Here is a 16,797-nt window from a genome sequence, read left to right on the forward strand (position 1 = left end):
TGACAATTTTGACAATTTTGACAATTTTGACAATTTTGACAATTTTGACAGTTTTGACAATTTTGACAATTTTGACAATTTTGACATTTTTGACATTTTTGACAATTTTGACAATTTTGAAAATTTTGACAATTTTGACAATTTTGACAATTTTGACAATTTTGACAATTTTGACAATTTTTACAATTTTGACAATTTTGACAATTTCGACTGTTCAAGCTAGTTATCACTAGCTTGAAAAATTTCTTGGAAAACTTTAAATATGGACATTCTAGAAATTTCAATTGTTTTAATAACCTTCGTGCTATCGAATGTTCTAGAATTTATACTCCATTTGATTAAATTTTTTTTCCCTGGGATGGTTCCAGAACCTTCCTTATTATGTACCAGCTGGCTTACCGGGAACATTCCAGAACATTCGATAAGCTTAATATAAAAGTCTCGCGTTGCAATAGGAGTTCAGTTCCATTCAAGAATCGCGTGCGTTTTATCATCTATTATCGTAAAGTTAACCTACCAAGTATTGTTAAGTTTAATAATGTAAATCTTATAGAAGAAAATAACGAGAAAACTTTTAAGTGAAGTGTTGTGTCATCCTTCAACACACCGATCCAAAAATACAGTCCACTTGCCAAAACATTGACTATTTTGAAAATTGAGATTTTTTTTAATTTAAATTTTTAATCTAAATTTGTCTTACATTTTCCACGGTTCTCGTAGATTATCACGTTATTCTAGAGAAAGTATTTCAAATCCGCTATGTAAATGATGCATTTGATACCGCATAAAAAACCTTTGTTTAGTAACAACTAAATTTTAATTCGTTTTTTGTTTATTTTGAAAACTAAAATAAACCTTCATCTTTATATACTTTGGACATTTCAGACGAAAATATGGTGGATAATATAAGTCAAATTAATTCTTATGAATAAATAATGATCTTTAATCAAGCAATTTCGAAGCAATTTCATCAATATTATTTTCATAACTAAGTTATTTATACGACATTGGTTGAACGTCTTCCAAGAACGCTTAACTGAATCAGAATATTGCTGTCAGGCTAAGAACTTCAAAGTAATTTTGTATAGTCTCGTATAAACTTAAAATTAGAAACACTGCTTATTTAGGACGTACACTGCCGGCCAAAATTTTAGCATCACCCGCTAAAAACATGCAAATTTTGATCGTTCATATCTTAGCCGTCTTAGGACGTATTGCAAATCTTCTGATCTCATTTGAAAGATAATTAGCAACAGCTATTTAAGAGGTATTTTGCCCAGAAATAATGTTTTAGTTTTGTACCTTAAACTTAACCCAAAGTTAGAACCTTTTGAAAAAGTCGCACTCAATGTTCAAAGCCGACCTTCTCGGGTAGGTTGGACCAAGTTTCAAAATTTGAGTTGCATTAGAATCCTTATTGTTTACTTCGCAAAACACAATTAAAAAAATAGTGTAAAAATTGAGGAACGTGCTTTTGATTAAAGAAATAGGCACTTAAGATATCGTCCAAAAGTTTGAGGTCACCTCTTAGTATGGTGTATCGGCCAAAAGTTTAGGATCATTCTTTGAAAAATATGAACATTTATCTCATTCATATCTTTCTCATCTAACATCGTATTGCAGATCTCAAGGGTTCATTTAGGAGCTTAAGAATAATTGTTTATTTTTATAAATTCATTCAAAAATTATATTTTAAAGTGATGATCATAAAAAATTTAGAATCATGAGTGAGAATTTTATATTAAAAAAAAATTCTATCTATTATATAAAATTCTCTTGTAACGGTGTTTGTAGTACTACTCCTCCGAAATGACCCAAACGATTCGAATGAAATTATTTTTTGAATATTCTGTAGCCATGCAAATCGGTTTATATCGAATAAAAATAACAAAAAGTCGCATCAATTGTCCGCAATAATTAAATTTGTAGTTATTTGAATCAAATTAAAGTCATGGCATCCATTTTCTCGAGATTTTCTTTATTTTGGGCGCCGGGCGGTTTGTTTTTCGTCTTCATGGTCAAGGCGTCGCGAGCAAACGTCGAGAGTGGATAGTAACCATGGATTAGCATACTGATTAGTGGGAATATTTCGACGCGCATTTTCAACCAAGCATAATTTCAATGCATGTGGTGGCGAAATGAAGCCTAGAAGTGTTTTTTTTCTTGATTCCTAGATCATTTGTACAGCACATAGTAATGAATGACGCCTCGATATGACCCAGATTGATATTATTCCGATCAAATCAAAACCATTTAAACGATTTAAAAAAATAAAAATTTAAGTTCGTTTTAATTGAAGATGGAATTGTTGTCTGAAAAATATGAGTCTAATACTGATGCATATGAAATAATGGTATAAATCTTTGCGGACATTTGAAAAAAAGGAAAGTGGAAAGATTTACATACAATTTTATAATCCAATACGCCTTAAAACATTTTTCGAACATGTATAAATGTGTTTAACTGAAGATGTATCAAGCGCTTGTTGCATTTGATTTTATTTTAAGTCATTAGTCTCAAATTTGATACATTTAAAGCGATTGGCAACAATAACTCATCCAAAAACCCAATGAGGCAGCGCAAGCGTGTATGAAAAATAAACTCAAAAATATAGAAAAGGTACGGAGCGTGCAAAAAAGGAATGAACAAAACTGAGCGTGCAGGAAAAATCAGTAAACTATACTGAGCGTGCAAAACCGCCAAAACTTCAAGTGAGTTTCCGGGGAAAAAACGGGACGGTCGGTCGCCACAACAACATCGTGGCAGTGCGCGTGATACCTGATTGTAGGCCTAGAAAATTAGTGCCAGAGCCGTTTCAAGCACATCAGGAAGCAGCACATACGCGGAGAGAGTGGGGCCACGCCACGTGCACATTTTACCGACGTGCACCGAGTCAGGCGAAACAAAATGAAGAGCCAAGGGTACCGTGCCGAGAAAGTTCGAGCGCTAGAAATTCGGGCCTGAAAAACTAGAAGCAAAAGGGTCGCTGAAGGCTTTTCCGATCCGCATCTGTGTCATAACACCCCGGAAGCCACCGCCGGAGCAAAGGGCCTCCGATCGCCGTCAAGCGGGCGATCACCGGGAGGAGCAGCCGCCGAAGCTCCTTGCCTCATCTGTGGCATAACATCCGGGAACCGCCACCGAAGCAAAGGGCCTCCGACCGCCGCAGCAGGCGATCATCGGGTGGAGCAGCCACCGAAGCTCCTTGCCGCATCTGTGGCGTAACCTCCGCCGAAGCAAAGGTCCTCCGACCGCCGCAGCAGGCGATCATCGGGTTGAGCAGCCGCCGAAGCTCCCTGCCTCATCAGTAGCGTAACATCCGGGGGAACCTCCGCCGAAACGAAGGGCCTCAGATCGCCGCACCAGTGGCGAAGGAGCGCGGGGACGATCGCCGAATCCGCCGGCCATCTATCGCCGATCCGTTGGGAGAATCCCGGCGAATCGGTGCGAATAGTATTACTCTCCATCGCCGCACCTGAGGCGAAAGCATCCAGAGCGAATTTCGTCGCCGCATCAGGGGCGTAAGGATTCTGGTGATATCGCTGCCGATCCGGACCAGATTGCGTCGCCGTAGTAGGGAGCATCCGAAGGAACTTCCGCTGAAGCAAAGGGTCCGACCGTCACAGCAGGCGAATATCTGGTGGAGCATCCGCCGAAGTTCCTTGCCTCATCAGTTGCGCAACATCCGGTGCAACCTCCGCCGAAACGAACGGCCTTGGGTCGCCGCACCAGTGGCGAAAGGGCCCGGTGACGATCGCCGAATCCGCCGGTCATATTTCGCTGATCCGGTGGGAAAATACCGGCGTTTTCCGTTGTCGCATCCGCGGCGAAAATCATCTGGTGGCACGACCGCCGATAGGGTTCGCTTTTCGTCGCCGCACCAATGGCGAAGGAATCACGGTGGTAAGCTGCCGAACCGAAGCGAATTCATCGCCACAGCAGGGGTCAACATTCGAAGGAAACGTCAACAAATCCAGAGCAAACTTCGTCGCCGCACCAGTGGCGTACAATCCCGGGGACGATCGTCGAAACTGCTTGCATTCCATCGCCGCACGGGTGGCGAAGAAAACCCGGCGAGCCAAGGCGAATAGGTTCGCTTTCCATCGCCGCACCAATGGCGAACAACGTCTGGTGGTACAGCCGCCGAAAAGGTTCGGTTTCGTCGCCGCACCAGTGACGAAAGAATTCCAGGGTACCGCTGCCGTTCCGGACCGAAGTTCTTCGCCACGGCGGGGCCAATCTTCGCCGAATCAGAGGGCGCTGATTCAGCTGCTGAATTCGTTAGCCTCTCATCGCCGCATCGGTGGCAAACATTCGAAGGAGCAGCCGCCAACAAATTTTAATCGCCGCACCGGTGGTGAATGTCCAGTGGGTCAGCCGCCAACTCCGAGGCATCCGAGGAGGGAGGAAGCATGTTGCAACCTTGTGAAAGCGAGTGAGTACACGTCATTTCGGGGATGATGGGAGGTTGAGTTTCCTACACGTTGCCCAATACACGCAAAGTTAATCCCAGCTTGATTCTTTTTAATTGTGGCACCGACAACGAAAAGCCCTCATAATACGCATTTAAACTTACAGAACAACAACAAAATCCGTTGAAAATGAACAGACAAATTAACTGAACAAGAGCCTGTCCTTCAACCTGAAAATGTTGAAAATCATTTTAACTCCTGTCATTTTACACGGTGAAACAAGTGGCAACTCGCCTATTAGGAATTTTTTCTCCAAAATGCTCAGTGTTAAATCTGAAGCGAATATTCAAAAATGTCTTTGTAAATTAAGGTCTTATGGTAAAACAGTATTCAGTGAAATTCTTTAATTCTGGAGAAAAACTTCAGATAAATCAATGAAAGTTGATTAGAAAGACTAACAGGGACAAGTATTAAATTTATTTTAAAATCTTTTCACAGACGCATCTGAAAAAGAGCAATGTTTTTCCACTTGCATCAATAAATGGGAAGAATATACAAATTGAACTGTGGTGTTATCCATTTGCATTTGCCCCTATGTTTCTTTATTGAAAATTACAATTTATAATAAAAAAGACACTTAAATGTTTTGAAAGGCATATTAACATTAAAATTTCCAGAAAATAGAATAAATTCATGGAATCATCGTAACCCTAACAGATTAGTTCTTTTTGATCTATTAAATCTTGAGAAAATCATATATAATCTTAAATGAAATCGCAGATCACCTCCAACACTGTTCAGGAAATTTTTAAACTAGAACACTCCAATGCTTCAGCTAGAGAAAACAGTGGATTAAATTGGCAGATAAGTCCTTTAGGATAAAAAAAGAGAATGAAAATGCTGTTATTCGGTTGAATAACAAACAATTTAAACATATTTTTCCTCCGTTCAAAACCAATCGTTTTCTTGATTAATTGGGTGAATGCTCAAAAGAATTAAGTTAGCCTTTTTTACTTGAACAAATAAAAAAAAAACGGTGAACTTTTTTTTGGACATGATTTTGATGAAAATATGGATATTAATTATCACTGCTTCCAAGGGTGAGGATAGTTAACAAAAAGCTGCTTGAAAATGTTCAGTAAAATATCTTCTTTAATGTTTATTATTTCTTCAGTTCTAAAAAATAGCTACTCGGGAGCTGAAAGTGCTGCAAAAGGCAGAATATTGGGCAAATACTCCAAGGATTGTCCCGATATTCAAAATTCATCTTCCATAAAGTTTTATATGCAATAAATTCCAATTAATGAGAAACTTTTGATTTGATTTCAACCTTAAACTGAACTCGAGCAAAGTGGAGTAAATCAACTCAATAGTATCCCACAAATGAAACATAGATATTATCAACATACAGTTGTTTATGGAACAAGTTACAAAGAGTGGATTTTTTTAGCATGCCAAGTTTGATAATTACGTGGAGTGCTGAAAAAGTCTAATTTGCAACGGGAATTTGATGCCTGATACCATTCGGCAATATTCAAAAAAAAGCGAGACGATTAACAACTCAAAATTTGATGCTTTTTTAAAGTCAAGCAGCGAAGAAAAAATTGAAAATGGACGTCAAGTTTAACATGGTAAAACGGAGTTCACCGGGTCTGCTAGTTTCATATATATATATTTTTTATTTCTTGTTTTTTGTTTATTTATGACCCTTTACCACCTTGGTAATTTTTTTTATGTTTATCACTTCAAAACATAGTTTTTGGATCGAGGAAGAATGACCTTAACGGGTTAAACTCCTATCAAAAAGAAAAAAAAAATGTTTTTGGATGAATTTAAAAAAAACCACAATTCTTCTTTTTAAATATTCATTTTTGATGATATCTAAACACAGCAAAGTTCAACAATGTAAAATTTGAAGATCTTAGGAAATATGGTTGGCAAGAACTTAAAAATATCGCTTACCTATTTTGTTCGCGAAACTTCATAAAAAAAGTTGATCTTATTGATTTATTTCCTGAATAATGCCTTGGACAGGGGAGAGTCTCCTCAATAATTTGAGAAATTTTCAGATGAGTCGTTTTTTTTCTTTTTAAAAGTAAAAAACCCTGATATCCGCGAATCATTTTGAACATTTTTACTCAAATTCTGAAACTATCGAATGTGAAAAATTTAAAATTACTGCTGATTTTGAATAACACAAGCAAAAAATTCTCACGTTTGAGAAGATGAAACTTAACAAATGTGTTGGTGTAGACAAAATCTTGTTTCTGCTTAGAGATTCAATTCTTCGGACGAGTGAGCAATTTTACTCAGGAGAGAGATGAACAGATCAAATATGTATCGATGATTTTTGATAATATGTAAGCTCAATGAATGACCAAAACAAAGTAATTTTCAAGAATTCCTCAAATATTGATTTCAGTTCAAAAATTATACTCACATCTCCAGATCCTTCATCTTCGTGTTGATATCGGCCAGCGAAGTCGCAATCTGAACCATCTGTTGCTTCTCGGCGCTGGACTTCGGATGGGTACAGAACAGGCAGCTGAACAGTCCGGCCACGGAAAAGTTTACCGAACCTTCCTCTTCGGGGTCGTTGGAACGCAAATATCCTAGGAACTTCTGGAATTTCCCCTTCGGTGCGACTTCTTCAACTTTTTTGGCAGGTTCCGCAGGATTCTCCCGGGTACCCCAGGATACATCGTTCATGTTGAACATCGAATAGATCATCAGCAACATGTACATCGACGGGATGGTTATGTAGTAAACCACTCCGGCGGGTAATGCGCCCATTTCTTGTGGGTGTAGAATGCCGGTGATGACGATTTGCAAGGCGACCGTGAGAAAGAATATAGACGAAGGAGCCATAATACCGTCCTCCATGACTTGGATTATGATACCAACTAGGACAGCCATCATGACCAAGGAGTAGATGGCTGAGATGAAGAAGGCGGCCATCAGTTGGTACTTCTGCTTCATCCAGTAGCAAATGGCCATGAACCCGGCAAGGGGAAGCCCATTCCATAGGAAAGATGTCCAGATGTCGATACGGAAGACGGCAACAAGAGCACCGACCATCATGAGGAAGATCGTTCCAGGGCCAAGGATTGTGCCGAACATCAACATGAACTGATAGATGATGTAGGGCATCGAGATGCTGTTGTTCGTTTTAACTACACGTTTAGCATCGCCGAGCAGGTCCATAATGTTCGCAATGGTCGAGGGAACCCAACGTCTTCTTTGGTTGTAGAACTCGTTGAAACCTTCCGGTGCATGGGTGTAAGCATCGGAAGCTGCGGAATACTCGACGCGGAATTTCTGCTTCAACAACAGCGTACACAGCCATCGATCCTCGCCCTGATCGTACTGGACGTAATGCCGCGCCTGACAAGCCTTGGTTGTGTATTTCTTCATCACCGAGTTTTCCATCAGTGCTCGACCTCGGAACAGCGAAAAACAACCCGGCGAGCAAAGAACGCATCCAATGACGTGTTCCGTAGCTTTCTGCAGCCAATGACCGATAGCGTACTCGAAGATCTGATACCAAACCATTGGACCCGTTCCAACAGGATGAATTCGTCCACAGGCAGCTCCCAAGTCGGGATCAACCTTCATACGATCTACCAACAAAGAGACTGCCTGCGGTTGGAAATCGATATCCCCATCCAGGGCCAACAGGTAGGTATTTTGAGCAATTACCATTTTTCTCTCAGCCGAAGTGTTCAACTGCATGATTCTGTACCCGAGAAGATAGTACATGTACATAACCTGGGACCACCGCTTCTTGTGACGAATTTTGTTCTTATCCTTCAGATGACAGATCATTTTCGTTCGACCCGGAAGTGTCCAAATCAATCTACCACCATAGGGAGTAACGATCTTGGTCGGAGGGTAGATCCGCATCTTGGTTTTGTAGACCTCCAAGGCTGCATCCTCAATGCCGTGGATCAAAAACTTGACATAAGAATTCAGCGGTGAATCGTTGTCAGTTTCACATTTGGATTTGTCGTTCACGAAGGCATCGTCGAAGAAAATGTGAGCTGAAAAACAGAATAATCTTATACTTTTAACGAACAAAATAATTCAATACCAACTCACTCTCCAGATCGTAATAATCCGAATTGATGTCATCCTTCGACGTCTGGATGTGCTTCATTGCCATCCGCCGGGCACATTGATCCTCGTCTAGGCGCAGAATCGACTTCAAGAACTCCATCAGCTCTTCCTTCGTCTCGTGCCACATCGTTGCGCACACGAAGATCTGCGGAATCCGATCGCACGGTTGTATCTCGTCGTTTCGCCGCTCGTAGGCTTTGGCGTCGATTTCGTTCACGTGTTCCATGTGTTTTCTCTTGCTTTCCTGAATTGTTTAAAGAGAGCGCTGTAAAGTCTACACAATTGGTCTACAAATGATAAAACTTACAATTTTCTTCACGAACTCCTCTTGATCCTCCCGTCTCCGATTCATGGCTATGCTTTGATCGATCAGCAAACTATTGTACATTGGGGTTATGAACAGCTTCTCTGTACAAGCATTCCTATCACTTTTGGGCATCCAAATATGCCGAGTGATCCAGGTTTGTGACAACAGCCAAAGCAACCACAACCAAGCAAACTCCTTCACCAAATAATCAGACAAATAGTAGATCGGCGGCGTGCGGAAAAATAGATAATCCGGTAAAACTGCCGTGAAGGCACACACGTCAGTCTCCCTCAATCCGCAGAACACCAGCAGCAGCGTTACGGCCACCGGGACAGCCAGATTGATAGGGAATGCCATCGAGAAGCTTTGAATCTTGATTTTGCAGGAAAATTTACTAAAGATGTAGCAGATGTACGAACAGAGTACATGCGTCAGGAAGATCCACAGGATGGCGTTTTCGGTCGGGAAGATTGTGAACGTCTCCCGATCCGAAATGATGGAGCTCATGTTCGGGGAGTTGTCGTTCAGGATGGCTTCCATCTGTGGGGAAAGATCAAACCGAGGATTTTAAGATATTGTTGATACTGGTTCAATTTTGATCATAGAGTTTTCAGGTACCGGAAACTTGTTTCCTCTCTTTTAAGCTAATTTTCTTGTATAGTGATTTATTTTTCCGTTCAGGTGCTAGTACATACTTATAAGAATGCTAAATAACTTTTCATTCATGGATGTAAATCGAGTTACTTGGTAATGTTGTGTTAACATATGCAAATTTTTGTGATGTCCTGTCAGGTGGTTTTGAGAAAGCGTCCAAAGAAAATTTTTTTTAGACTTTGATGTTTGGGCAACATGTGCCCCATGCATACTATGAACCTCCTTTATTGCAAATCAATGCTATTTTTGATTACGTTTGCTGTTTCCTGAAGCTTTGAAGAAACTGTCCTCCCTTGGCACAAAAACAACATATTTGACTTTTTTTCACCTCACCACCGTTTTTGCGTAATGGCACGGTTCCGGATCAAACTTAAACATAGTATAGACTTTGTGAAACCTATTGAAGAGCTTTACAGAAAAAACTATCGCATTTGGAGACAGTCTTCTTTGTATTTTAAGCCATTCATCGTGACAATCGTTTAATATACTTAGTTGCAGTTTTTCAAAGATCGTTAGCCTCCTCAAGTACTAGACTTTGTTTATCTCCGAGAAACACAGGCGAGACTTTTCAACGAAAAGTTTCTGGTTGGCAACCTGCCAGGTGACTGCTAAAGAGTTCGTTTAGCTAAACATTACAAAAATTTTCAAAATATCTCCCATAAACTGTCGAAATATTTTGCGCAAGATTTTACCACCGTATTTTGTTTATTTTACCGGTGGGCAGCTTTCTAACTTGAAGAAATAAAGTCAGGCCTGTTTATAAGTCAGCTCGGCGAACCAGTCAGAAAAATATTTATGACTTTTTTTTTATCTTTTCCTCTATTCATATTTTCGGAATTAATTCTGAAAAAAAACTCTCACATTCCTCTCACTACCGTCAAACAGTTTCTGATTCTCATAAAAAAAAATTAAAAAATCGAGCAATAAATGTACAATTTTTTACATTTTTTGATGCCTTAAAAAACTTTACCCAGTTTGACGGATTGGCTTAATGGTACCTCCTACCAATTTTATATTCCTTTCATTATCCTATACCAAAACTGTTGGTGTAAAAATATTTTTCGAACAATCACCACCATTTTATAAATAAATATTTTTATAATTCAGTTACCTGTCTGGGAAAAAATGCAATTCAGAACTAAATCCATAAATCGCGTTTCCATATGCTAGGATATGATTGTTATGCATTATGCGTTCGTTAACATTAAAATTTCATCCATCCTCAGGTTTATTTTCATGATTGAGGCTTATAGAATATTTTGTAGAATTTTTTACCCCTTAATGTATGCAGCAGATTTACACTTTTTCTTAAAATATTTTTTGACAGAAAAAAATGTTAAATTTAATTAGAAAAAAACCAAAAATAACTGGAATTGGGGCTTTATGCGTTACGACATCACAAATGTACGAAAACGCAAAAATTTTGAAACGTTTTCATTTGATTTTTCATTAATAACAGAGTTTGTTGCAAGTTACCCCTTTTTCTTAGTAGGGTGAAAATCGCATGCTTTGGAAAATAAAAAATAACTGGTAAAACCAATAATTTTCCTGACTACGTCAGTTTGGTGTCCCATCTAACTTAAAAGTTTTGATGTATAAGAGGTATGATTATCTGTAAGCATTAAGATTTTAGAAGCCATTGAAGTTGAAAAGTGTTGCATGTTGCCCCAGTTGACGATATATAGAATTATTCATCTTCACTTTTATTCAAATTTTTGCCCACTATTGTATCCTCTCGGACTTCCTTAATTAATAATCATATGAACTTTGGTGGAATAGATGATTTCTAGCTGTTTTTGGGACTTCCATAAGGACATTTCTGGATTTCTCTCGGTACTGCCCAAAAAATTTTGTCAATCAACTTAAGCATTGGACGCAATCTCAAAAACAACTTGTCAGATTTTTACCAAATTTAGAAAACGTACACATTACATAATTAGGTAGTTTCACTGGAGATTTCATCAATTTCCATCTTTGCATTCAAGAGTTATTCACAAAACAAAGTGTTGCATTTTTTTTTCCAAATACACTCCTAACTTAAATATACCTTGAATCTAAACAGGTGTACGATCAAAAGAAACAGCTTTCGTAGCTTCGATTTGTCGTTGACTACAACATTTACTTAAAACTTTTTTTTATCTTTCTATATAAGATAATTCAGGATATGATAAGCTCAGGAAATTCGAATGCTGTTGCGAGTTTTCTATCATCCTGTTATGTGAATATCACTATCAAAAAAAACAAACAACCTATTTTCAAATGTTCATAGGAAAGTTTCACAATCCAAGCTGAGGGTCCTATCTAAGTAAATTTTTAATATCCATTAAGGCTGGAGCATTTATATAATTCATCTTTTGACAACTTTTCGTTTTGATGTTTTCAAGACACCCGAAGGAGGAAAAATAAGGTTGTTTTTATATTTTAAATGCGATTAAATTATATCAATGAAAAAGCAGAATATCGACTAATGTTTTTGGAAATTTTATCACCTACTTATTGCTTTTAAGATTTTATTTTCGTTATAAAACAATTTATTTTTTCTATAGGATGCAATGAAGAAATTTTAAAATTATGTTTTATACAAGCTTTTGAACCATTCATTAAAAAAAAATTTTCAACGGATTATTTTATAAACTCAACTCAACTCAACTTGTCTACTAGAGATAAACATACCGAAAATACCAAAACCGAAAGGCGGTGGAACGTCTGTTTTTTTTTTAAATGAGGCTAGGTTATTTGCTCGAAAGATGTTTGGCCGAAAGGGTTATTTGGGGCTTACGGTCGAAGTTTATCCAGTCAGAGACTCATTGGTCGAAAAGATGTTAGGCCGAAAGGTCAGTAGACTGAATTGAAGGTAAGCCAACTAGGCGTTAGGCTGAATGAACGTCATGCCAAAAGGAAGGAAGACCAAATGGTTTTTTGGCCTCTTTACCCTAAATGCTTATAAGGCCAAATGGTCACTTATTCAAATGGATTTAGGACCGATTGTATTTGAGGTGGAATAGAACATTAATGCATTATGTTATCTGACCATAAGCTATTAGACCGAATGGATGCTAAGAATAATGACCATCAGGCCTAACATCCATTCGGCTGACCGACTTTACGTCCTAACGTTCATTCGGCCAAGTATCCTTTTGGTCTACCATCAATTCATTCTACCGTCCATTTGGCCTAGCATCCATTTGGCAGAACTACCTTTGGCCAAATAAACTATGCATCATTGCGCGATTTCATCTAAACTTTATTCGACCTAACATATTTTCAGCCTTCTACTCATTCAAGCCAACAATTATTCGTCCCAACGACAATTCGACCTAATGAACATAAGGCCTTAAAATTTTCGGCCAAATAAATTTCTGATATTTTTCTTCTCATTCTCTGGTATTTTTCATCGCAAATGTTAATTTCACAGAATAATCTTTTGCTTATTTTATTATCATCGCCGTTTTTATGGTGGTTATAAAAATTACTCGTTTTTTTAGCGTGTTTTTTTGCAAAAAAAAAAGCGGTATCAGTCTTTTTCAACGGAAACAAATTAAAACTGGCAATAAACGACCAGGGGCATAAATTAAAAAAAAATTACAACCCAATTTGTTTTTTAAGCTTGATTTGAGAGTGAAAATGCGATTAAACCCGGGAAAAATCGGAGCTTTTACAATGAAATTCAGGACCGAAATTCTATATTAAATATCTTAGCAAACCCGGATGAAATTCGTCGACTGATGACAAATTTAACTGTCCGAAGTGTCACCACCTTAAAATTCAAGTTGGCGGCTTTTATTTAACTTTAAAATGCTGTAAATAACTGAAACCCGGATGAGTCCCTTATAATATGGGTAAATTCAACAATAAATTTTTAATAAAATCTGAAAAGCACTGAAAACAATGTACAAAAATATGACCAATGTTTAAAAAAATTAGACAAAATATTTAATGATAAAAATAACAAAACTGTGGCGAAAATATGAAAAAAAAAACTATGACTTAAGAAGTGACAAATGACAGAACTTTGAATAAAATACGACGAATGTGGTGAAAAAATTATGCCGAAAACATAAAAAATATAACACAATAACGACACAAAAAATCACAAAAATTTCACAATTTAAAAAAAAACAATGACGAATGTGATAAAAATACGACAAATTTTTAAAAACATGAAAAAATATGTTCAGAGTTTGACAATAATATGACAAAACCTTACCGATCTAAAATTAAGAAAAATATTTGACAAAAAATACAAACTTAGAAAATAATAACAAAATTTAAAATAAAATCCTAAAACAACTATATGATAAAACTATGAAAAATATATAAAAAGAGGTGTAAAAAATGGCAAAAACTGACATTTAAATGACAAAAATATAACATAGTTCTGATAAAAGGATGACAAAATTTGACAAAACCTGACGAAATAACGAAGAATATTATAAAAATATAACAAATGTTTGTCAAAAATGTGTAAAAGAAATTAAAAAATAATCAAAAATATGATGATAAATAATGACACAATATGACAAAATTATCAGAATAAGGAAAAAATCTCGTTTTTTAACTGTCCAAACCAAAGCTTGAAGGGAAAATACTTTCAATGAGAAGAATATGAACCATACTACCATTTTTTCCTAAAATAAACGAAAATTAAAGGAAAACCTGGAAAATTTGTAAAGGATCCAAAAATAAAAGACTTTCGACTTTGATGTTCCATTTTGAGAAATGACTTCACAGATACTTTGTGTGAATACCAACAAATCAATAAGGGTGCGATTTTTCATTTGGGGTAAAATTTAGGATCCATATCGAACATTTCTAACATTTTCTTACCAGCTTCATTTAAATAAACAACAAGTAAGGGAACAAAAAAAATTTTCAGCTATTGTTATGCTGATAGAGCTTAAGTGGAGAGAAAGTGTTTGAGATATTCATAACAGAAATTTAAGTGTTTCAATTGTAAAAAAGTTGTAGATAATACTTTCTAAAGATTATATTTGATTAAAGATTATATTCTCAATGAATTCGATTCGTTAATTTTTTTCGAAGAATCTAACTTTTTATAAACATTTTAATTATAGGTCCAATGAAAGGAACTAGTTCAGTACCAAAATAGGAAAATTATGTTAAAATTGGAAATTTTGATCATCCACATACTTCCAAATTCTTTCAATAACGGTGAAACCTATGTCGAACATTCTCATTGAAACTATCAGATAAAATCTTGAACTATAAATAAATTTCCAGAAAGATATAAAACTCCCGTCCATAAATGAGAAAAATAATTTTTTTTAAAAACCACCGCTTAATGGGACTAAAGTAGAGCAACTAACCCTAAGTCGTAAATGATAGAAGATGTTAAATCGACGATAAATCCGGGATAAATTTCAAATCCGTCTCTTGTCATTTGCATTGCGGAGGATAATAATAAACAATGCGAAAAACAAATAAATTGGAATAAATTGTACGAAAGCCGGTATGCACCAAAAATGCGTATGAAACAATTAATTTTTTCATCGAAAACTTCAATTAAATCAAGAATTCAAAAAGTGAAATTACTCCCATCTTCATTTTTTTTTTGAATTTGTAATCTTCCGGATATTTGATTATTTTCCCAAGTTTACATAAAATATTTCTAACTTTATTTTTCGAATGGCGAAGAGGGTGGAGGGAGGGGATAACAAAAGAAGAAATTGATGTTTATTCCATCCTAATTGGAACAAAAAAAAAAAAAAGAAAAAACTATGAAACATTTAAACAATCTTATCATAAAATCTGACAGAACTATAACAAAAAATCGATAAATGAAATGATTACAAAATTATGACAAACATTGACAATAAAATGGAATAAATCTGACAGCTTTATTATAACAAAGTTTTGTCATTTATTTATTTTTTCATAATTTCTTTTTGTTTTGTCATAGGTTTGTCACATTTTTGTCATACAATAAGCGCATTTGTAGTATTTTTATCTGTTTTGTTATATTTTTTATCACATTTGTAACATTTCCGTCATTGTCTTGTCAGATTTGTGTCATTTTACTGTCAAACTTCTTCTCATTTGTCATTTTTTGTTCGTTATTTTGTCATATTTTTGTCACATTTGTCATATCCTCCATAGTTAAAAATAATCATTCGTCAGCTTTTCGGATGAATTTTCGATTTTTTTTTCGTGATACCACCCATTAATTTCTACACAGTACTGCTGGTAACCTCATTCGCCATCTTGTTCCACCACTTTTACATTTAAGCGGGTTTTTTTCATGGTTCTACCACATTCCTTCAGTTTGCCCTTAACTATTGCCCAATATTTCTCGATGGAACGAAAATCCGGACAGTTTGGTGGATTGATACTTTGTTCAACAAAATCGATTTTTTTTTTTGCTTTGAAATTTCTGCTAATGGAATAAAAAGAAAATGAACAAGTAGTAATACGATTGACTTCCCTTCAAAATGTGGACTCATTCTTTAAAGTGATTATAATAATGAAGTTAAACCTGACGTTTTTTGCGTTATTTTCTCACTAAAGAAATCTAATCGATACAATTTTCAAGAGACAAAAACATTCTTAAAAATAATCTCCCAAAATAGATAATTTATTGAATCTTATGTAACACTCAGCCCTCTATCAATTTTGATATAACAGCTAGATATTTTGTTCAAAACTTTAACGTAGGTAAACAAAAAGCTACAAATGAAGCAAAAAACAGAGATGGGGCTTCTGCTCATCATCAACAAGTTGCAAGATATATGGTAGTGCCACTCTACGAAGAGCCCGACGAAGCATTAATGATGCCAATGAATCGTCACCAGGCTACCAGATTTCTACTTCATATGGACATACGAAATTGCACAGAGTATTGATTGAAGCACAGTGGGATTTAATATTTATATGGGACAGTTGTTTCATTCAAAATTAAGTATTTTATTGATGATTTAATAAACTTCACTTTAAAAAAAAATTTTTTTTAAATAGTTTTAAAAATTTGAAAATGATAGGTGGATTTTGAAAATTCTCACCATATCAGCTACTGTCAAAGGAAACTCGTTCGCGTTCAAACAGAGTGTGCTTCCAAAATGCGCTCATATGTTAGAATGATGACAGTGATTCGTTGGAAGTTTTTTTTTGGTTAGTTACTGTTTCAAGTTCCGAAGCCGTATCCGAGCTACAATATCCGCCCGTATAGTGGCAAGTTGATTTCCGGGCTCAATTCTGGATGAATCGCATGACTCAATTGAAATATGCCCAGTTGCCCAGCTGTGGCCGGTCAATTGAAATTGCTTTCGGTCTTATATGGATTCGTGAAAAAGC

At 36.4% G+C, this 16,797-nt stretch overlaps 1 protein-coding gene across 1 annotated transcript in view; it reads right to left on the minus strand.

Annotated features, from left to right (window-relative positions):
- Positions 1 to 6,848: 6,848 nt before the first annotated feature.
- Positions 6,849 to 16,797, minus strand: part of LOC129755819 (chitin synthase chs-2-like) — a 36,419-nt gene continuing 26,470 nt past the window's right edge. The window contains exons 5-7 of the mRNA XM_055752494.1: positions 8,836 to 9,375; positions 8,511 to 8,772; positions 6,849 to 8,452 (exon numbers count right to left, since the gene is read on the minus strand). Of these exons, the coding sequence (XP_055608469.1) occupies positions 6,849 to 8,452; positions 8,511 to 8,772; positions 8,836 to 9,375 (2,406 nt within the window). The remainder of the gene's footprint in view (positions 8,453 to 8,510; positions 8,773 to 8,835; positions 9,376 to 16,797) is intronic.

The sequence above is a fragment of the Uranotaenia lowii genome, chromosome 3 (genome assembly GCF_029784155.1).
Source record: "Uranotaenia lowii strain MFRU-FL chromosome 3, ASM2978415v1, whole genome shotgun sequence".
In the NCBI taxonomy this organism is placed as follows: domain Eukaryota; kingdom Metazoa; phylum Arthropoda; class Insecta; order Diptera; family Culicidae; genus Uranotaenia; species Uranotaenia lowii.